Source organism: Malaya genurostris, chromosome 3, assembly GCF_030247185.1.
Source record: "Malaya genurostris strain Urasoe2022 chromosome 3, Malgen_1.1, whole genome shotgun sequence".
NCBI classification, from domain to species: domain Eukaryota; kingdom Metazoa; phylum Arthropoda; class Insecta; order Diptera; family Culicidae; genus Malaya; species Malaya genurostris.
This window is the reverse complement of record NC_080572.1, coordinates 66,672,264-66,696,598: the sequence shown is the minus strand read 5'-3', so window position 1 is coordinate 66,696,598 and position 24,335 is coordinate 66,672,264. Positions and strand designations below refer to the sequence as shown.

Sequence of the window (24,335 nt, the reverse complement as noted above, 5' to 3'; positions counted from 1 at the left end):
AAAAATGGTTAAACCGATTTTCACAAACTGAGATTGGAACGAAACGGTTTGGTCATGGTTTGAAATGCTGGAGAATTGTGTTTCAAATTTCAAACCGTTTCGATTTATAGCTTATGCTAGTTGATGACCAAATAAAATTTTTGGTTTTCTTCCAAGTGTCATAGAAAAGTATTTCGTATAACACGTTATATATGAATGATGTTAAAAAGCCATCATTGAACCAATAGGTGGATTAGAACAGATTTTGTTGTTTAGCTGTGCACACAACTTGGGCTTGGGAGAAGAGCGTCTTTGTCGTTTTCGCTTGATGCCAAATCTAACGCAGTTTCCACCCCTAACTGCTGTCAAACCGTATGTTTGAAGCTAGTTTCTAACCTAGTTTCAACTTTGTCAAACTGAAAATAGAGTCAGTTTTAAACCTAATTTGTTGCGCCCAAAGCAGTTCCATGAAAAATGTTTGTTTAGTGAAACTAGGACTAGTTTAGTTTTCTGAAAAGTAAGTAAAATCTGGTTGTTTGGGCTATTGAGTTAAACATACACTATGATAGACAAAACAGTTTTGAAAATTTTCTGATCATAATTTATTTTCAAATACAATACATTTGCTTTGCTTTTGCCTGTTTTTATCTCATGGATGAAATGTGACCGTAGATTGTTTTAGTTTAAAGTACTGCTCACCATTCAGTAAAAATTATTTATTTCTTATAATCCTTTGCATCCTCGTTTGCTCACATTATTCTTATAGTTTGCATACTGTTTCTATTTTGTCCAATCTTCTTTTCCCACAAATGAATGTAAATTGCCTACACTGGGAGGTTGCACGACAGTTTCCATTACTTCCTTACGTGTATTTATTTTATTTAATCATCTCATGTTTTACAGACCTTACTGTCGCAGCAGCACAGAACCCTGGTATTTTCAGTAACAGGATATCAGTTTCAAGGACATGTTGGAAATCAAGAAATAACTATATAATTTTACTGATTATTTTTGAATAATAAATAAGAACTGAAAAGTATGTTAGAAATTGAAGTAGATACTTTGCCCCTGAACAAGTAAGGTCTGTTACATATTTTTTTCTGTGCGTCACAACTGTTTAGTTCCCCCATAGAACGCTATGTTGTTTAGTATAATCGATCCTTTTTGGCGTAAGCAATACATCCAAAATGCGTTCATTAAGTCATAGTCATTGTTTCAATGCGTAAGATTTTTTAATAACCTGGATTACTTGAAACGATTCTAAATCTAATCATCTGCTACATCTCCGGTCAACTGCCTGGATCTTCCGGTCGAATCTACTAGTTTAATTGTTGTACAATCACACGCTCATTTTTCGCATTCATATCTAACAAGGTGGATACCTATCACCATTCTTTTGCAAGCTAGTGGGAGTTATTAGAAATAATTTCCACTTCTGCAGGTGTAATGTGAGGGAAAACCTGATCTGTTGAACCATAAGTTACAAAAAAAGAAATAAACAGACAACAAACTTTACTACTTGGTTCAGATTCAATGTTAGTACATACGATTAAAATGCAACGCACTGCAAATCGAACTATGAATGAATGAAAAACAGAAACTTCGGATGACGATTTAAAAGAAAAAAGTGCGTTTCAATCAACAGATTCGAACTGCAAAATAAAGAAAACAAGAAATATTAAAAATATGCTGTATTTTACAGTAACTCGATTTTTTTCCAAGACGGTAAAAAATACTACGGCAAGATGTTGAAAAGCAGAACCATGGCTGGTAGTATGGCATTGAATTTCAATTCGACTGCTGCCATATAATAGAATCCGATCACTTTCATTAATCAAATGGTTATAATAAATGGTTCAATTTCGTTCTCTGATCTGTATTTGCGTTGGTGTGTTAGTGTTTAAAACAACTCCTTAGGATACGTGTGAGTATGTGTGTATTTGGGTCCTTGAAATCACATTTCACGGCAAGGAATAACGCACATAGGGTATTTCCACATCACTACCTTCATCATCATTGCAGCAAATCTCAAAAACAAGTGCACGGATGTGAGGTTCAATGCTTTTCTTCGAGACACGCCTTACCACCTCCGACATGGTCAGACTGAGCCGTTCTGCCTTTTTGTCCTTGGCCATGAAAAATGCATAAAGCATACAGACACCCTGCGACAGCATCGTAATGTGCAGCTTATGTTCACGCTCGAAGTAATCCAGAAACTCTTTCAAAGTAAGCTCGCCTTGAACTTCGAAACGATCCCAGAGGGTCCACTCCTTGTCGTAGTAAGTCTGTTTCTTTGCTGCAATCGGTTCCGAGAAAGTGATGAATGGCAATGCCAAATTCAGGAACCCATTCTTGAAGCGATCCAGCGTGTTGAAGCTGTGAATAGAAAATTTACCCAAAAAAAATGTTTAATTTTAGTCTAGCGCAATGTCAAAAATAAATTACCCTTGAGCAAGCTTGTACAGTTCGAGCGAAACGCAACCGGCTACGAGCGATGTCGTAGTGGCGATCGCCGGAATAATCTTGCCCGCGATCAACTTGGACTTGTGTCGGTCAGCGGGCGGAATTTTATAATTGGCCGCACGTAAATTCGATGCCGCCACAATGAAGTCCATGTGAAGATTGTTGTCGTCGTCCTTTTCGAATTCGAGCGGCGTAATGCTGAAATCAAGGCGACCGAGCGAAGCAAGTTCATTTTGCAGGCGGGTAATGCGATCCTGATCGAGCTCCTCGCCGGAAGCTCCATTAGCCTCAGCCTGCATCGCCGCATCGGTGATGGCAATTTTGACGCCCGATCTCGGTGTGAACACGGGGACCTGGAAGACGAGAAATTCATGGATTAAAAAAACTGGATCAACAATGATTTTGTCAATATGTGAAATGGGTTTCTCAATGAACTAGTTCTATTATATTTTTTCAGGTAAGATCGAGTGTTGAAAACTTCATTATCCCGAGAATTTGAATTGAATACTTATTTTTCAGTTCTATTTGCAAACAGTCCAACGTATTTCGCTTCTGTGAGAAACCCTTCTAAAATTGAGGTGATTCTAACTGACCAAAATAACATTTCTAGTGAACTCTGATCACTTTCCAGTTATATTCGAAATTTCAAAGAAAGCCATAATCAAGCCATTTAGTTCTATTTTCAACTATCATAGAAATACTAATGCTGTTCGAAAAAATAGCTGCGCTGATGTATTTTCTAGCAAAGTGTCATGTGTGCTTGTATTCGGTTTGCTTTCATTAACACAACAAACTAAAAATTGATAAGGTTCATCAGTTTACAGCATTCATCACACTTCCAGAACAGGCTGCAATTCTTACCCAAAACCTACAAAAACCCACAGTTTTGCGCATTTCATATTTACTATGTGATGACAAAAATCCAACTATTTATTGCGTGGGTAAAAATTATTGAAATTTTGTAAAAAAATAGTTTAAAGTGTAATGTTTACATGTGCAAAATTTCGTCGAAATCTGCCAAGTAGTAGTTCGAAATAGCTTCCAAGTAAGAAGTACTTCGACAAAAAAAAAACTATGGGCGCGGTCAATGTCATTGACAAGTCCTGTCTAAATATTCCGGAAGAAGAAAATCGACAAGTTTGCTAAAAAGACTGGCAGGTGATCTGTTACGGGTTGGCGGCAGAGTTATTTTTCTGTAAAACCACAGATTTTGTTGCCTATTTTGTCATATAGATTCTGTGTCACAGAACACAGATTTTATCAAAATTCACAGATTTCTACAGATTTTTGAGAATATTTTATAAAAATGGCAGATTTTTACAATGTTTTTCACAGATTATGATCGAAAATATGTAACACAGATTTTTCAAGATAAAACACAGATTTTAAAATGGCAACTCTGGTTGGCGGTTCAATGCATAAGACTTACAAGCCAGCTATCGTATGATTCACGACCTGCAAAGATTTTGAGTATCAGTAGGATCGTTCTGTAGGCTATGAATTGAATGGTTCTGTGGGAACCGATAGCGGATTTCGAATAAATCAATTACAAACCTTTACTAATAATCACGTGTAATTTATTTGTTTCTTCTTCTTCTTCTTCTTTGTCCACCCAGACTCTGTATTTTCAGGGGTGTGTTTAGAGGTGCGCTGTAAACCAGTGTTGGCAGTTAGCACCACATAGCGCTACATGCCACACAGCTCGCGATTCTATGGCCATTTTGAGGGAAAACTTCGGAGAACAATTCATCTCAAGAAATGGACCGGTAAGTTGGCCACCAAGATCATGCGATTTGACGCCTTTAGACTATTTTTTGTGGGGCTACGTCAAGTCTAAAGTCTACAGAAATAAGCCAGTAACTATTCCAGCTTTGGAAGACAACATTTCCGAAGAAATTCGGGCTATTCCGGCCGAAATGCTCGAAAAAGTTGCCCAAAATTGGACTTTCCGAATGGACCACCTAAGACGCAGCCGCGGTCAACATTTAAATGAAATTATCTTCAAAAAGTAAATGTCATGTACCAATCTAACGTTTAAAATAAAGAACCGATGAGATTTTGCAAATTTTATGCGTTTTATTGTTTAAAAAAGTTCTCAAGCTCTTAAAAAATCACCCTTTAGAATGCAGCAGAGTTTCTAATTCATTATCATTTTTCTGATCGTCAGCAAAAGCGTTAAAGTTTATCGGTGTCGGCACTGATATTGTCTTGGTCCGTGAAAGGGCGTCAGCCACTGCGTTGAGATTCCCGCTGATATGACGTATATCGTTTGTAAATTCGGCGATGAAACGCAAATACCTGTCTTCGTGTGGCAGTCGGCTACTCGGGTTTGACGTCATTGCATGCGTTAGCGGCATGTGATCAGTGTAGATGGTAAACCTCTTAACCTCCAACATATGGCGAAAGTACTGCACGGACATCTTCATCGCTGTTAACACTCGACCGAACGTCGAGTACTTCAATTGGAACGGTGAAAATTTTTCGGAGTAGGAGCCTAATGGAACCCAGCTTCGTACCTTCGTACTACACAGCCCCGCAGCAGTTTTTGATGCGTCGATATACAAGCTTAATGGTTTTGTTGAATCTGGATAATGTAAAAGTGTTGAGTCAGCTAATAACTTTTTACACCGCTTGAAAGCTGATCGTCCTTTCTCACACCAAACGATTTTTCGGGAATCGTTCTTTTTGTTTCCGTGGAATTAGACTCTCAAGGTCTGCCTGTAAATCAAACGCGTGCGAAATAAACTCTTATAGGAGTTCAGCAATGCACGAAATCGCCTTAATTCCTTAACGGTATCAGGTATCGGGAAATTTGTCCCAGCCTTAATCCTGTCAGGTAATGGAAGGATTCCATCTTTATTTATGACGTATCCCAGCAAATTAACGTGGACCTTTGCAAAGCACCTTTTTGCGGCGTTGATGACAAGGCCGTACAATTTCAATCGTTCGAATACGGCACGAACATGCTCGTAATGTTCTTCAGGCGTCCGCGATGCAATTCAAATGTCATCGACGAAAACGACAACGAAATCCATATCTTTGAATACTCTGTGCATAAACCTCTGGAACGTTTGACTGGCATTACACAATCCGAATTGCATCCGGGTGAACTCATATAGGCCGACCGGGGTAATTACCGCAGTCTTGGGTACATCCGCCATCTCTACCGGTATTTGATGATAGGCTCTTTGTAGGTCCAAGGTTGTAAAAATAGTTTTGCCCTGGAAAGTGTTAAGTAAGTCGTGAATGTGGGGAACGGGGTAACGATGTGGTACGGTCACATTATTTAATGCTCTATAATCCCCTACAAATCTCCATTCTCCGCTCGGGTGATCTGAAGCTATCAGTGTTACGTTGAAAATAGAGGCCTCAGCCGTGCCGCCGGTCGATGATAGCTTGATTAATTCGTCCACCAATCGTCGGTATTTTAAATCCACCAGTATACCGAAAGAAGCAAGAAAGTCAGCAGCGATAATAGCCACCCCCACGTCAGCGACTAGGAACGACCATGTGAATCGTCGACGCAAACTCAAATCTGTTGTGACGTATCGTTTGTCGTATACTTTTATTGCTGTACCGTTTGCTGCATGTACGACGAATGACGTAGCGCCTTTACTTCGGTCTTTATTTGTTGCTGGAATGATCGACACATCCGAGCCCGTATTGACCAAAAATTTCGTCTTGGACGAACGGTCGTATAACATAATACGGCGACTTTTTGAGAATGCGTTTGCTTCCGATGTTTCAAGCGAACAAGATTTAAGTTTTTTTGGTTGTATTTGCAGGATTCGCGACATTTCAGCGCACGTCAGGCAAACTTCCGATGGAACCAAAAGATTTCTTGATCCTGATCGCGACTGGATCTTGACGTGGATCGGCTTCTGGACGAACCTCTTGCGAATTTGATACGGTGAATTTCCATTGTGAGCGCGGCAATCTGATTTTGCAATTCGGACACCGCAACTGATTCGGTGCCATTTACTGATGCGGCAGCAACGTGCGAGGATGGATGCTCAGCCATCTTGTCTGCCATTTCGGCAAGCTTTCCTATAGTCCCATCGCTGATTGATAACACCGCCTTAGTATTTGCAGGCATTCGCTGTAGAAACAGCATCTTCATTAGATCGTCCGTCACATTTAATGCGGTTGCGATTTCTTGCATTTTTACGAGGAGATGAGTAGGGCGCATGTCTCCAAGGTCGCAAACACTCAAAAGTCGTTGCAGTCGTCCCTGTGCCAACACTTGGAATCGAGAAATTAATCGTTGCTTGACTGTTTCGTATTTATTCACATCTGGTAGAGCTGTGACTAAATCCGCTACATGGCAGATGACAGATTGGTCAATTTTTGCAATGATGTGATAGAATTTGGTATGATCGCTTGCAACGTTTGCCAAAGCAAATTGTGCCTCGGCTTGAGCGAACCACATCACCGGATCATTTTTCCAAAAATCAGGAAGCTCGACCGACACTCCCGCGGCGACTGCAGCATTTTCTTGCTCGACTCGATTTGCCATTTTCACTTCTGATTTCAGCTATCACGTCGGGGTCACCAAAATGTAGGAACCGATAGCGGATTTCGAATAAATCAATTACAAACGTTCACTAATAATCACGAGACTCTTATTATCGGTATCACTTCACGGTGAAAATCGAGTGAAGTGAAGTGAATTTAGGTCCTTACTAAGGAAGTCGCTTCAGAGACAAAAGTAATTACTTGGATGAACTTGTTGTCATTATTAACATCACGCCACAAACGTTTTGTTGAAAAAATAGAGTTTCTTCTACTACAGTGATCATTTCACTATGCGTGATACTGGTAATAGGTAAAATCAAGTGAAGTGATATGTGAGTGATGTGAAAGTGGAAGTGAGAACGGTAATAAGGGCCACTATAATAAAATTACTAATCCCTTTTAAACGAACTATCTTACTCATCGAGTACTCATTTATTGGTATCTATTTGTATTATGGAATAGTAGAAATGAAATGAGTTTTGCGGCAATATGCCAATCGGGAATCCTTTCATAAAGTACTTCCTTATTCCTTATAGTTTCCTTATATTACATTTTGGTGGGGAAAGGGTTCCAATCAGCTTTTTACAGCCCTGTCCAAAATGTATTGCCCTCCCCGTTAATTTGTATCAGGCCGAATTAGCGCATGCGCGCCATATAAACGCCTCTTTCAATATGAGGAAATTATATTATTACCCATCAGTTTCTATTATTTATTCATGTTGGCTTACCTTTGGTCATAGTTTATGTTCTGTTTTACCTTAATTCCAGTGTTCTATTCAATTGTGTTTCGTAAGTGTCTTTTGTTGTCCTTCTATTTTATTTCCATTCCGTACTTTTGCTGATGTTATTTTATTCCCTGAAATGTAAAAGTTAGTTGTATGCAATGGTGTTTATATTCTTACCGATGTTCCATTTTGTATCTAAGATTTCCTAAGAGTGTTAATTAAATTATTTTCCAATTTTTCAGCTCCACATTTATCACATTTGTTCCTGCTTTTCTTGAGTATCTTATTCTTTATTCCGGATTTCTAGTTCATGCTCAGTCATCCATTTCCGAAAAAAAAGAGAGACAAAAAAGGATTAGTGTTTTTTTAATGACATCTTTGTACGGCCGGTCATGATGGTTTGACGGGAAAAAAACTGAGAACATGTATTTTTATTTGAATTATATTGACCCTTGGGTCCCATAAGTATTGCTACAGCATGTTCACATTTAGTTGTCTTCAGTTGATCCTTGACAGTGTTACCATCCGCTCAGGCACTTTTGAGCATCTGACTCACAATCGAAATGCATCACTACCAATTTGATACAACGCACCCAAAGGCACGGTAAAATGTATATTATACATACACACAAAAACACATACATACACACACAGGCACACACATACACACATGCATACATACCCACATGTATTCCACACGCAAGCATTACAACATTGAGTTAATATTTTTACTCTGATAGATCCTAACTAAAACTAGTGTGCCAATAGTCATCTCATTAGTAGAGTTACCATGTTATTTTAGCGATCACTCGACTTTTAATAAATGAATTGTGATAAATACAAAGTCTTTGCCTCGTCCCTAAGAAGCAAAAACGCATAGCAGTAGTTCGGAAGTGGTTCAATACTGCTGTTTTAGCGAAGCAAAATGCTCCAAATTTCATGTTTCTTCTGAAATTAATCTACCAAACAGAGATAACAGAGCTCACTATAACTAATGGTTCTCGCATATGGAATGACTAATGGATTTGAGATGAATGGGGGTACCTACCAGATACAAACTGGATGAACATCGTTTGACAGCTATCAGTGGTTTGCCCATTGGTTAAGTCATTATTATTCAGTTCTATTTTACAATATTCTATCTCATTCCACAGCAATCCATTGTACACAAACCACCAATAAACGTCAAATATGGACTCGATTCACCGTTCACCTGTTGTCACCGTGTGAAACCCAATTGGGATACGTTCACTCCACTTAACTTCCACTTCACACTGGTAATAGGGACCGGTAGTATGAAAATAAAACATAAAAAGAGCTCAGTTAAGCCCTACCGGCCTCTCCAACCCCGGATGTTGGAGCGTAATGCAATAAACATCTTATTCACTCACAATCGAAAGGTATCACCATATACGGTTTGATACAACGCATACATACATACATGTATAAATATATACAGGCACCAAGGTATAATGACGTACACACATATATACATACATATACACACATGTGTACATACATATACAAATATGTATTTCACACGCAAATATTGTAACATTGATTAAATAGTAAATTCTAATAGATAATAATTCTAATAGATAAATTCTAATAGATTTTAACTAAATTCATTGTGCCAATAGTCATTTCATTAATAGAGTCACCATATTATTCTACCGATTACTCGACTTTCAATAAATGAATTGTGATGAAATCAAATACAAAATCTTTGCTTCATCTCTGATAAGCAATACCGCATAAAAGTAGTTCAGAAAATGTACGATTTCGCTGTTATAGCGACGCGAAATACTCCTAACCTCATCTCACTCTCGAAGTCAATCTATCGAACAGAAACAACAGATCTCGCTCTAACCAATGGTTTTCATATATGAAATGACTAATGGATTTGAGATGAATGGAGGTGCCGTCACCCATTTTCTATCTCTTTATTGGTCGATCGTTAGTCCTGAGCTGAAACGGTGGCCTTTATTACCGTTCTTGCATTCCACTTCACTTATACTTCACTCACATATCACCTCATCCATCAGATCCCACACGAGCACACTCAACCTCACAGAATAAACGTCAAAGATGAACTTAATTCACCATTCAACTATTCCGTTATCGTGTGAAACCTGACTGGGGTACGTTCATTTCGCTTAATTTCCACTTCACACCGGTAATAAGGGCCGGTAGTATGAAAATGAAACATAAAAAAGAGCTCAGTTAAGCCCTACCGGCCTCTCCAACCCCGGATGTTGGAGCGTATTGCAATCAACATCTTATTCAAATCGTTTCATGCCTCACTCAATAAACTCAATAATAAAACTAAAAGTTATAACACATATTTATATTAAATTGTAACAATAATTAATCGTATCTGATGATGTTTGCAATACCGTCAAGCCCATCAACCACGGGAGGGAGTTTTGCGGCAATATGCCAATCGGGAATCCTTTCATAAAGTACTTGAAATGAAATGGTTCCTTTTTCTTCGCGAGTGTAATGGTCCACACCATCCGTCGAAGCCCTGTAACTGCCGCTTTCATGGCTTCGGATGTAACAATAGATCGCAAAGTCATCAGCAAACGATAGACGGGGACCCTCCAGAGAAAAGTTAGTAGTGCTGAAGTACAGCAGTAAGGATAAGAAATGCCCCAGATGACTACCCTACGGGATTCCGGACGAAGCGATAAACTTGCATTGTATATCGTTTATTTATACTCGACTTTAACCTACCATGGTCGGTAAAATATCTTCGGAATAGCGAGTTATAGGAAAAGATAAATAGCCCTTTATCAAAATGTTTCTGGTCTAGAGAGCCAAAACTTATCCCTCCAGGTCACTGTGATCGTTGGTTAAACGATCAGACTGTTTAGTCCCAGAGGCTGATTAGAAACCAACACCAATTATCTGTTTCGTAAGTTGATTGCTACCAAAGCTATCGTAAAAAGACGATGGTAAAAATGCTTCACGAACGTTACTATTCCTACTTAAATAATAGACGACGGATTGTCAAAGTTGATCCGCGTCCCATGGAAAGTAGGGTACATTGGCTTAAATGTAATACATGAAAGCAATTCAATTACACTCACCTGGATCTTGTTCACCAGTTCTGCAATTTGGGACCGATCGCGCAACTGTGGGATACCGTAGACTTCCGCGCGCAAATTGGCCGTCGCGAAAACGTAATCCAGATGAAGCGGTTCATTTACGTTAAACGTGATCGCTTCCGGACAACGTTTCGGTCCCGACCAAAACGGTTGACCGGTCGTAGTCTGCTGATCGGGAGGAAAGTTAAACAAGAGCTGCCGTATCTGGTTAGAATATTGCTCCTGGAAATGGATTCTAGCCCATTTGACACAATCTTCAATGTTCTTCGGTCTCTCGTCGATTAGGGCAGTCTACAACGAAAACAAAAAATCGTTTCGAAAACAGTTCGGAAAATGCAGTTCAAGCTGATTTCCAACCTTAACGGATTCAAGTGCTTCCAACGGCTGTACGCCTGGCAGCTTAAGCGTTCTATCGATGAAAGTTGGATCGGATATGTACTGAGCAGCGTTTGCCGCCGACTGCTTGAAGATGCCTTCGAACATATCGCGAGCCCACTGCAGTGTGTGTTCGATCGCGTTTGGAAAGTTTTTCAGAGTGCAAATTGGGATCGATTTTTCTGGCGGATCCTGCGATGAACTGTACGATTCAGTGAGGAACGGTACAACAACCTGGAAGTACAAATAAACATGAGATTGCTATTTCATTGCTTTTTGAAACCGTATACTGTGCTATATTATGACGTTCCAATAAATGAATTAAGTAGAAAATAATCGTCAATATTATAGAGTTGTTATGCCTGCCAAAATAGTAGACAATGATGCTAGCGGAATGCCCAATGTCCCATGGATAAGCAGGTAGCGCCAAAATAGACCGTATAAGAAATACTAACCTGAATGTTTCCCAAAGTACCGAGTGTTCCCGACTCTAGCAGCGGTTTTCTGTAGTAAACACATCGACGATCCATGTATATACGTGCGTCAATGTTGTCCAAAGCGTTGGCCACACCATCCAACCTTTCGAAGAAAGTGTCATCGTAAACCTTCTCCGTTTCAACGCCGACTCTGTTTTCGTGAGAGATCACATTGATCTCTCCGTTCATACGCTTGACGGCCTGAGCAGCGACACGAGATTTTGGCTGTTGGACGTCGTGAGGTCGAAACAGGAACTGTCGATTCAAGTTACTTTTCTCGATCAGGTCCATATCGGTAACAATGATTTCTCCCTCATTACTGGAGGCAACTCCAATCATTGCAAAGTTTTTCAACAACTCGCACCCGATCGCACCGGCGCCAACAATAAAATACTTTAATTTACTCAAAACCTCTTGGAACTTGCGTCCGAAAACAGCAATCTGAGCATCATACCGAGATCCAATAGGCTGACACTCTTCTTCGGTTAATTCAGCTTCGGGTAGACACTCAACCGCATCCAAACAAAGGTACTGGAATAGCGGTGTAAATTTCCCGGTGCATGCTTTCATAACTTCTTGTGCTGTTATGCCACCAATTGTTCCGTTCATCGGGCATAGATCTCCGGCACACACTTTAGAAAATGTCGTCAGCATTCGATCGTTTATCTCGTCCAGTTTGAGTTCCTTGGCGCGTTCCTTGCACATCTCGACGAACTCAACGGCATCTTGGACATTCCATGGACGTGGCAAACGATTATACTTTTCCTGGTATCTTCCTAAAACCGTGAATGCAAGTTGCGTGTTCTGTGGATGGTCCCATTTAGAGAAATCTGAACAGATAAATTCGGGGGCATTTTCAGCTTCGATAAGTGACTTGAAAGTCATCTGTTTTGGCATCTTGACCTGGGTGACGATTCCACCACGAACATATCTGTTCAACTTAGTCGTGTCACCGATGCTAAATGTGTACGGTCCCAAAACCTTAATTTTAATGGGATCACATCCGTTCAGCTCAACCATACCTTCAACCTACGGTACACAAAAGAGGACAGTAAACAAAACTATCAGTAAATAGTATGCTGCATAAAATAATAATTTGAAGGACAGACAGATTAGTCACGAATTTATGTTTCCAAACAACGTGACATGCGATTGAATGCGGAACAGTATTGATTTTCTGTTGTATAAGAACAGATTGCTAGTTTACGTACAGGGTGAATAAAATATTATAAGGCACATCCAGCCCTGATCGATACAATTTGATCTCATCAAAGTTGATGATAGATATTTGTAAATTGAAGTTAAATTTGGTTGAATGTTTTTTTACTAAAAAGAATCATGAGAAATGAGGATACTCAACACAATATTCAATTGCATCATAATGAGTAAACAAAGAAAACCAAAATATGAGTATGGTGTTTTTAAACATATTAATCAAAATCAAGCTCATATAAAGAAATAAATGAAGCAGATTGATCAAATCGAAATGGTTTCTTTTCCGTTCAACACGAAACATCAACACCCATTATTCAATTTTCCCTCCTGACGTCACAACTAGCTCCGTAGAAAATCGTGTTTCACCACTCGTCAGTGCTCGCGCAAATCAGCTTTTTTCTTTTCCTCTTTCATCACACCACCGTCATCAATCGTAATTAGTATGAGTCATAAAGCGGAAAAATGCATATTTTCCTAAGTAAAAATTAATTTACCTCGGTGAAAGTAACGTAATTCCCATCCTCGAAACCATGTCGGTTTTCGTCCAAACAGGTCACAATACTGTCTACGTCGCTGGTAATGCTAGCTACCATTGCCGAACCCGGATTGGCTCCGGTTGTGTCATACACGGTGAAATCGGTGCCAAAGTCACAGAAAATTTGCGCAAACAGACCCCGGGTGTCAGCCGTAATGAGAGCAATGTTGTGCCGATGGGTTAACTCCGCGATCCGACGCTGTTCCGCTGGTGTCGTTAGAGTGAGCACCACAACCCGAAACTTGCGGAGAAACTCCTCGGTGAGTTCTCCTGTGTACGCGGTGGTAGGCACATAGTTGTTTAATTCTGCCAGCTGGCGGCAGCTGACTTCGGCACGGTTTTTTCCAACATCGCCATCCGTGAGATAGAACTGTGATGACAGATCCGCCAGCGAACAAAGCGCTTTGTCATGCAAAGTGACAGACTTCACACCACCGAGGATAACATTTTTCGCTATTTCCACACCCAAACCACCGAGTCCGGAGATTAACACATCGGAACGGGCCATCCGACGCATCGCATCGTGACCAAGAACATAGAGCTGCCGCGAGTAGAGTCCCTCATCGATTTCCTGACCATCAATACCCTCGAACGGTGTCGATCCATTGTTGTTTGCCGTCGCCATTACAACTGCTACTGAATCTTCTTCTACTTGATGTTGTTGTTGCTGCTGCTGTCCGGCTACTACTGCTGCTGTTGCTGCAGTGGAGGAAGTCGACAACGACGACGACGAAGACGTGGGCGATGAAGGCAGCTTCCGCTTTTTGGCGGCTGGGGGATCGACGGCGGAACTGTCACAAAATTCACCACTAGACATTAAGCCGTACTAAGGGAACCGGTGCGCCTCCGTGATGAGACACTAGAGCACCCGCCAGATGAAACAAATATCGCAAAATGTAACACGAAACTGCTCTTCGAAAAATCCCTAAATACCGTCACAAATTGTAGGAAATTGCACTGCAAAAACGCAAAAAGTATGCCCGGCTTGAAACAAGACTGCTACCACGAAGCGGCTGGCTTTTGTACGATTGTTTGACTGCTGAACGAATGTCGACTGCGATGAAACTACTGGAAAAGCCAATGAACTGGAACATGACAGCAGTGCGTTTGTGCAAGAAAATGTTCAATGTTCAAGCAAACAATCAGAGTTGCCAGAATTAGAGTTACTATAATCAGAGTGACTAATGATTTATTGCAAATCAGCTGTTTTTCAAAGAAGGACGTATCTTACAAAAATAAACAAATCGAGGTTCTCTCTCCTATCAATAAATGCTTCAAAATCCTACAATTTTGTCTAAAAATTCGTATTCTACAAAAATTTCAATCTTGGTAATACCAACAACTATAAAAGGCGAAACTGTCATTCCATTTGTTTACGCAAGTTTCGCCCTCCGTGTTCCATGCCAACAAACAGGGCGATACTTCAATTGCTGGTAAGGAAGGGCGAAACTATTTATTTTCTTTATTTTAGATAGTTACCGAACCTTTTATTACTGGAAATAGTAAAAGAGACAATAAAACTACTCACAGATTTGTCTTAGTAGCGAAAACCAGTCAATTTCATGAAAAATGCGCAAGGGCGTATCTTTATAATTCACACAGGAAGTATAAAAGTAAACAAATCGAATGTTGATTTATTCAATGGATATAGAAGGAAAGTGGTAACATTTGCGTGCCTTTTGAAAATAAACTAACAATTCATCGACTAATCATAAATTGATCAGAGAATATACGATAATTTCTAAACACGATTTGAAACCGAAGTCGAAACATTCATCGATGATTTTCTCCATTTGCTGCCAATGTTAGATTCGCCGTTCTTTGAAAAACAGCTGAAATGATATCTATTAGAGTGCCTATAACCAGAGTGGCGACTTCTCATCCGTAATGTCGGCAACAATTCAAAACATTCCATTAGCTTTACATTGAATTGACAGGTCGTTTGCTCGTTTGGAACTGGTAGCTGTCATTCCAAACGAACAGCTGTCGCCACTCTGATTATAGTCACTCTAATATCTATGATCCCCCAAAATATATATTAGAATCGAAGTGTATCCCTATACCGACTACACGACCTGCGACTCGACTATCAAAACTGTATCGCAAATTTAACTACCCCTCAGTAACTGGCAATGTCAAAACGGAATCGCTTGAAAAAATGTTGGAACTGACAACACAACTTGGTAAATTATAAGGTTTGATAAATTACCAGTAGCCTTGGTAACCACATATGTAATGTAAACAAAAATAAGAGATTCTCACTTAAAACGAAACCACTGAGTGTAGTTGGCCCGCTGGCAGGTATTAAATTTATTCTTTCAGAGATCTGCCATAGCTGCATAATCTGCCATAGCGATTGTGTCGTATGCCGCTTTGAAGTCAATGGCGCGTTGTATTCTCGACACTTCTGGAGTACTTGTCTCATAACGAATATGTAATTCGTAGTGGAGTACCATACCGGCAACGCAAATTATTCACTACCAAAAATTTTATTTCAGTTGTTTAAGGCAATAAAAAATTTCTCGTGTGTTATCTTCAGAGGGAATATATTCATATAACTAAGCATTTATCACTTTCATAACGTTCCCAGAAATACTTACATTCCTGATTTAAAGTTTCAACTTTTTTATGTCGTTTATTTTGAAGTCCAACCTGCAGATTTAATAAAAAATGTATCTGTACTAGAACATTTTCGTTTTTGCGTTGGGGATCTAAATGACCTGTAAATGCTTACCAAGAATTGTCCGGACTTCGCTAGGTGTCAGACGCCATGTTGTTGAAGACGAATCCCAATACTCAGGTAATTCTGAAACGCTCTCTAGATTCAGAATTGTCGCTATTTGTTACAATCTGGCAAGCTTATCGCGAAAGGACCAGGATGTAGCTACCGTAAGGAATAAAGCCTATGCTCGAGCTAAAAACTGGTCTAAAACTAGTCCACCAAGCCGATTGAATGTAGACTTTTTGATAACCCGCTCCAGGCGACTTGTAACTTCACTTCACTTCACTTGTAATGATACTAACCAATCCATTATAATTTTATGGTGTGAGGGCAGTTTTCAACGCCGTAAACAAGGCGTCGACTTAAACTATCAGGAATTGTATAAATGTTTCCCTAGCTTCATACAATGCCAACTCTTCCTCAGTGAGGTTGTGATTGATAAATTGGTCAACCCACGGATGGAAACGAGGTTTAAAAAAATTTTGCTCGTGCCTGTTCAACGTCACTAGTTTGTAATTGCCTTTTCTGGATTTAACTATGAAGTGCCGATTAGGCTAGATCTATGTAACCGGTAGGGTAACCAGATTTCAGAAGTGATTTCAAACCATTTATGAAGTCTTGTTCCAAGCAACTAGCTGCGTTATTAACAACAGCACACACTCCGTTTAGTGATTGCGTTCCATTCGAACGTCGAATGCACTTCCGAATAAACATCATTTTGTAAAAGATTTTTAATAATCGTGAAATGTGGATTTATTCTACAACTATTTCAGACTGTTTATTTATTCTGGTGCTCCTTGGTAACTAGTTTATAGCAACTTAAACTATGTTGCTCGAATAGTTAGTTTTTGCCATTTTCAAGGGGTAGCTATATTTATGGTAATTGATGGTAAATCGCTCACGAACACTTTTTATTCCGATTTTTGCTCGAAGTGTCTGGTCATGTCGTCGCCTATACCAAAGGTAAACTCAAGATTACAATGTCCATACGATCCATCGAAAAATATCGGATCAGCAATCGTGAACCAATGAAATTAGTAATAGTGTAATTTTGTTGACCCTTCGTTAATAAGCGTCGATAAACATTTGAAAACGATGGTAAAATACCATAGCAACAATACAAGTTTGGAAGGAAGTAAACCTATGTAAACATATCCCATGTTACTTTAATTCACTTCAATACCTTGAAAATCATATATCATATGAATTTGAAAATCATATCTCCAAAAGAGCGTTTTTTAGTTTTGGAAAATAAATTTTGATCAGTTTTGCGTGTTTGCAGTTATTGGTTTCGTATTGATTATTGAATATCTACCATCGGACCAATACTCAAATTCGGTCAGATTGTAGTTCAAAGTATGCTAAATGAGAAAATCATATCATCAAAAGAGCGTTTTTTAGTTTTGGAAAATAAATTTTGATCAAAGATTTCATGTTTTCCTTGATGAACTATTGATTTCGTATTGATTATCGAATATCTGCTGTCGGACCCATTTTCCAATACTCAAATTTGGCCAGAATGTAGTTTAAAATATGCTGAACGAGAATATCTTATCACCAAAAGAGCGTTTTAAGTTTTCCTTGATAAATTATTGATTTTGTAATGATTATCGAATATCTGCCGTCGGACCCATTTCCCAATACCTAAATTCGGCCAGAATGTAGTTCAAAGTATGCTGAATTTGAAAATCATATCTCCAAAAGAGCGTTTTTTAGTTTTGGAAAATAAATTTTGATCCAAAATTTCATGATTTTGTATTGATTAGCACCAGAGCTTCTCTGCACTGCCGATGGTCGGAAAAACCCAGAAAACCATCTAGAATCGGACGGACCCAGTCTGCGGCCATCCGCCGGGGGCTGGACCCCCCTAGGATGTTCCTCGCGCCTATCAGAACTCTAGAACCTCTGATAAAGATTAAATGTAAGATAACAGATTGAAATTTACAAATACCTCCCCCTCTCCACATAATATTGGTAATTTTTGGTGAATACCTCCGTGAGCTGGTGGAGAAATTCTTTTTTTTCATTTTTCACGAGTAGGTGGCGCTGCGATAGCTCTTTATTACATATTCTTCTGAAAAGGTTCTTGTCTCGTACTGGTGGCTCAGCCAACCAGAGTTGCCATTTTAAAATCTGTGTTTCAACTTAAAAAATCTGTGTACCATCTGTGTTGCATATTTTCGATCATAATCTGTGAAAATCTGTGAAAAACATTTTGAAAACCTGCCATTTTTACAAAATATTCATAAAAATCTGTGAAATTTGATAAAATCTGTGTTCTGTGACACAGAATCTGTGTGGCAAAATTGGCAAAAAATTGGCATATTGTCGCAAAACTGAAATGTAGAGGCGCTGCTTGTTTAGAGATGATACTTTCAGCAAGTGCTGTCAAATCGGTAGGAAAATTTCTAATTACTACACCTTTTCAACGATTTCTTATGAATACGGGCAAATTCATTTGAAAAATCATAGTAGAAGTTGAAGAAAAAGTTTTTACTCTGAGGTGGTAATGTTGATCTTAGTTCATTTTGCGAAATCTACCATTTATTCAGAATAGAGCATTAATTTTGGTTTGATACCATTTTCCAAATGCCTGGAAATAATAAATAAAGTATCCAAACTAGATGGTACTCGATCGCTATACATTCTAGTACTCGAGAAATCAACATTACACTGGTTTCTGCTTAAAAAAATGTTGATCCGAAAAAACCTAACCTTTCCCAATTTCACACATTTCTGAAGATTTTTCATGTTTAATCGTAGTTTACACTAAAAAAAGTAGAAGTAATTATTTTGAAATCGATTTTCTTCTACTCCGAGTGTACTTTTATTGCTAATATCTATTTGTACTCTTGAATAAACGATAAAAATGTTGCAAATCACTACTGCCGATGTGAAGATTTCCGAAAGAATCCTCCTTTTCTTGGTTCCATTTTTCATTGGCAGGTGTCGCTACCGGTAAATCAGCTTTGCGACAATTTGCCAATATGTGGGTTTACAGAAAAATCTGTGAATATGGTAACTCTGCGGCCAACAGGTGAACCGTTTCACGGTAGTTTTGTATGTGTGCTTTATTTACAAACTTTCATTGACAGATATTTTCATTCATTAGTTTTGGCTTCCACAAGGGAATCAACTGGATTGTTGACCGTTTAAACAGATAAACCACAAGAAATTTATATGGAGAAAATTTGCAGACTGTGTCTACAAAACGGGCCAAACTTGAAACCCGTCGAAGATCATTCCTCCTATACCCAGCAGGATCAAGTTCCTTCGGAAAATATCTTGCAGCTTATTTTCCGATATTTGTCAATACAAGTAAGTTTAACTTTGAAATACAAAAGGTGAAACTGTTTCGTGTTGCGTTATTATGAAACGAGCATAAGTATTCCGTTTTTATTGACACGAAGCTATTGGAATTATACCTAATTTTGTTCACAGATAGTTAAGCATGAACCTCCAGACGATATGGCAGTTTGCAGTAGTTGCCGATCAGCGATACTGGAGTGGCACAGGTTTCGAGAATGCTGTATTCGAAATGATGAAATCTATCAAAAACTAGCACTTCAGGTTATTACACAAAATCTAACACAAACAGTAGACCTACCTACAGATTACGACATCGAACGACCGAAGCAAGAATACGCCGAAAATGATGTTGAACAAATGGATAACACCGATGATCCACACTTTTCGGAAGAATGTTTGTACGATATGCAGTACGAAGATTCCACAAGCGCTACAATTATTGATTTGCCAGACCATTCTGAAACGGAATCTATATGCGAAGACAAACTGTCAGTACTTTCCAAGATTCCATTGAAAAAACGTGGACGACCTAAGAATACGAAACATGGTAATCAAGAGGCTGCATGCGAACGTGATAATTCCGATTTTAGCACATCTAGTAAAAAGCGGGGAAGACCCAAACTAACTGTGAAAACAGAGAGAAGGGTGGAAGTTTGTACAATTTGTGGAAAGTTCATCAAGAACATTTCGGAACACATGCGAATTCACAACAACGAAAAGCGGTAATTTGAAAAAAAGATCATTCACTAAAACCAGATTGTAAATTTTATTTTTCAATTTGAACATTTTAGGCATCAGTGTCCGTTTTGTCCGAAAGCTTTCGTGAGTGCTTCGAACTACAACTCGCACGTGAACATTCACACACGCGCCAAAATGTACAAATGCGACCTATGCGAGAAGCAGTATCCAATGCTGAACGGACTAAAACAGCACCGGAAAACGCATTTCAAGGAACGTGTTTATTTATGTCCGGTGTGTGGAAAAGCCTACTACCAACCGACCGGACTGGCCAGACACAAGCGGACCCATTTCGAGGAACCAAAAATCAAATGCTCCGAATGCGATAAATTGTTCCTCACGAAGTAAGTTCGATTATAATGATGAGAAAAAAAACGCATTGTAAAAATTGTTAACGTTCTCAAATCGATCTGATTTATTTACCCTTAGTTTATACCTTCTTTTTACTTCACAGTGCAGACCTGCGGAAACATTTCACCAAGCATCTGGATGAAAAACCGTTCGCTTGTGACATTTGCGGACGGGCGTTTAGAAGGAAAGATAATTTGGTTACGCACACTAAAACTCATCGGGCGATGATTCAACCTGCAGCTAGTAAAAATAGCCCTCCTCAAGTGCCACTAGCGGCAGAGTGAACTTTTAGGAAACAACTTAAAAGCAGTCAACGATATGATCAGTGTTATGTGTAACAAGTATCAGCAATAAAGTATTTCCCTTTGCGTTTTTTAATAGTAACAATATCATTAGTTAACTGAAATGATTCACCATACCATAAAAGGTTCGTTTTTTTTAAATATCGTCTTCGATTCATCAGTGCATTACCAGTTTATTTTGAACTACTAGTGCAACTTAGCCGTTCAACATAAAACCGCTAAGCAGACAGAGTTAACCCTACCACGAATATTGATAGACGGTGAGGATATCGAGGAGGTGACCAGTTGTAATTGGGCTCACGGGACCGCCTAGAATTTTTTGCAGCAGGGAAATTCAGTGGCGTATTTTAATCTTGTGTACTTTGGACTCAAGACCCCCCTTCGATTGAGTAAAGCTTTTACTTACCTTACCTAACAGCTATAGTCCTTTGCTGTATCAAGAATACGTCTCCACAAAACGCACGTGGCCATGGTGCGGTCCATGGCTGCTCGTCGCCAGCCACTCAAGGCACGGATGCTTCGGAGATCACCCTCCACTTGATGGATCCAACTTGCTCGCTGCGCTCCTTTTCGTCTTATACCAGTCGAATTGGATTCAAGAACCATTTTAACTGGGCCGTCGTCTTATGACATGCCCAGCCATCGTAGACGTCCGATTTTAGCTGTCCGTACGATGAGTGGTTCTCATAATAGCTGTTGCAATTCGTGATTCATACGTCGTCTCCACGTTTCGTCTTCCATTTGCACTCCGTCATAGATGGTCCTCAGTACCTTTCTTTCGAAAATACTAAGGGCGCGTTGGTCCTATGCCAACATAGTCCAGGTCTCGTGGTCATAGAGAACAACCGGTCTAATGAGCGTTTTGTAGATGGTCAATTTCGTGTGGTGGCGTAGTGTTTTTCTGAGTCCAAAGTACGCACGATTTCCTGCCAAAATATGTGTCTAAACTTCTCCGCTGGTGTCATTATCGGCGGTCACCAGTGAGCCCAAATACATGAACTCGTCAACCACCTCGATATCGTCACCGTCTATCAATATTCGTAGTTTTTTTTCTCTAGAGCCTCTTCCTCTCATGTATTTTGTTTTTGTCGCACTTATGACCAGTCCGATACGCCTAGCTTTAGCTTCAGTTCGATGTATTTTCCTATCGTATTCTCAAGATTACATGTCCAATATCAATATCGTCAGAAAAGCCAAAAAGTTGTACAGACATTCGGAAGATCATGCCAATCGTGTCGATCCTCGCTCTTTGAATCACACCTTTCAAAGCAATATTGAACAAGATACAAGAGAGCCCATCACCTTGCCGTAGCGCTCTCCGAGTTTCTGAGGGGTTAGAGAGCGTCCCAGATACTCGGACGTAGCACGTATCCACTACTTTTTGATGAAAAAAAGTGCCGCCGATACCAAAAAATGGCTTGATGGTGTTATCCAGACTCTGTACCGGGCGAAGCAACAATTCGTAAGTGGTTTGCAAAATTTCGTACTGGTCATATGAGCACCGAAGACGATGAACGCAGTGGACGTCCAAAAGAGGCTGTTACCGATGAAAACGTGAAAAAAATCCACAAAATGATTTTCAATGACCGTAAAGTGAAGTTGATCGAGATAGTTGACACCCTAAAGATATCAAAGGAACGTGTTGGACATATTATTCACGAATATTTGGATATGAGAAAGCTTTGTGCAAAATGATTGCCGCGTGAGCTCACAATCGATCAAAAACAACAACGAATTGATGATTCTGAGCAGTGTTTTGAGCTGTTATATCGAAAAAAACCGATTTTTTTCGTCGATATATAACAATGGGCGAAACATGGCTCCATCACTTCACTCCGGAGTCCAATCGACAGTCAGCTGAGTGGACTGCACGCGATGAACCGAACCCAAAGCGTGGAAAGACTCAATAATCGGCCGGTAAGGTTATGGCGTCTGTATTTTGGGATTCGCATGATATAATTTTCATCGACTACCTTGAAAAGGGAAAAACCATCAACAGTGACTATTATATAGCGTTATTAGAGCGTTTGAAAGACGAAATTTAAAAAAAAAACGGCCTCATTTGAAGAAGAAAAAAGTTTTGTTTCATCAAGACAATGCACCGTGTCACAAGTCGATGAAAACCATGCTGAAATTGAACGAATTGGGCTTCGAATTGCTCCCTCATCCACCGTATTCTCCAGATTTGGCCTCCAGTGACTTTTTCCTGTTCTCAGACCTCAAGAGAATGCTCGCTGGTAAAAAATTTAGAAGCAATGAAGAGGTAGTCGCTGAAACTGAGGCCTATTTTGAGGCAAAGGACAAATCGTACTACAAAAATGGTATCGAAAAGTTGGAAGATCGCTATAATCGCTGTATCGCCTTTGATGGCAATTATGTTGGATAATAAAAACGAATTTCGGCAAAAAAATGTGTGTTTCTATTAAACGATACGAACTTTTCAGCCGAACTGTTATATTAGCTATTGGTGATAGACGACGACAAAGGATTTGGAGGAGTACCTTGTAGGCGGCATTCAGCAATTGTGATTGTGCGGTAATTGCAACACTCTTGCTTATAACTATTTTCGTAGACGGGACATACCACTCCTTCCATCCATTCCTGCGGTAAAATATCCTCCTCCCAAATCTTAGAAATCATCCAGTGCAGTGCTCTAGGCAGTGGCTTTCGTCCATGTTTGAGCAGCTTGCCTGGTAACTGGTCATTGTCCCCATTCGTTGTTCCTCAGCTTGCCGATCTCCTCACTAATCTCCGACATATCAGGTGCTGGGAACTGTCGTCGGCTGAGCGTGCACCCAGGTTGATTCCTGGGTCGTTCTCTGTATCTTGCGCTTCGCCATTCAGATACTCGTCATGGTACTGCTTCCACCTGTCGATCACCTCACGTTCGTTCGTGAGAAGGTTACCACTGGTATCTCTGCACATTTCGGCCTGCGTCGTGTAGCCTCTACGTGAGCGGTTCACCTTCTAATAGAACTTCCGTGTGTCATTTGCGCGGTACAACTGTTTCATCGCTTCGCCTTCATAGTGGCGCGTTTTTCCTCCGGAAAATCGTGTTCTGTCTATTCTGCGCCTGTCCGTTTCGTTCCTCGTAAGCTCTCGTGCGGTGTTGCAGTATCCTCGCCCTTGATGCATTCTTCTCTTCGAACACCTGCTGACATTCGCCGTCAAACTAGTCATTTCCTCGATTCAAAAACCTCGTGCCTAGTACGGTTGCAGCAGTGTTACTAACGGCGGACCTTATATTCCCCCGCCGTCTTCAATAGCACTTGGTAGCACTAGCTCCAGTTGTTGCGTGTATTCCTCTGCAGTACGAACGCTACGCAGCTGCTCGAGATTGAGTCCCGGCGTTCCTGTGCGACGAGTGTTGTGCACCGTCGATAGTTTTGAGCGCATACAAACCGCGACAAGGTAGTGGTCAGAATCCATGCTGGCACTGCGGTAAGTGCGGACAATGATGACGTCGGAGAAGAATCACCCGTCGATGAAAACGTGGTCGATTTGATTTTACAGGTGGCTT

At 40.0% G+C, this 24,335-nt stretch overlaps 2 protein-coding genes across 2 annotated transcripts; one reads left to right on the top strand and one right to left on the bottom strand.

Moving 5' to 3' along the window:
• Positions 1-557: 557 nt before the first annotated feature.
• On the bottom strand, positions 558-14,442 carry LOC131438638 (ubiquitin-like modifier-activating enzyme 1). Its single transcript, XM_058608781.1, has 6 exons — positions 13,353-14,442; positions 11,623-12,672; positions 11,150-11,401; positions 10,775-11,083; positions 2,425-2,795; positions 558-2,355 (listed from the first exon to the last, which is right to left on the bottom strand). Exons 1-6 carry the CDS (start codon positions 14,208-14,210, stop codon positions 1,941-1,943), a joined length of 3,255 nt encoding a protein of 1,084 aa, XP_058464764.1. The 5' UTR covers positions 14,211-14,442; the 3' UTR covers positions 558-1,940.
• Positions 14,443-19,203: 4,761 nt separating this feature from the next.
• On the top strand, positions 19,204-20,890 carry LOC131438643 (putative zinc finger protein 840). Its single transcript, XM_058608795.1, has 4 exons — positions 19,204-19,433; positions 19,557-20,146; positions 20,216-20,506; positions 20,617-20,890. The coding sequence occupies exons 1-4, from the start codon at positions 19,296-19,298 to the stop codon at positions 20,795-20,797; spliced, it is 1,200 nt and encodes a 399-aa protein (XP_058464778.1). The 5' UTR covers positions 19,204-19,295; the 3' UTR covers positions 20,798-20,890.
• The last annotated feature ends 3,445 nt before the right edge of the window (positions 20,891-24,335 follow it).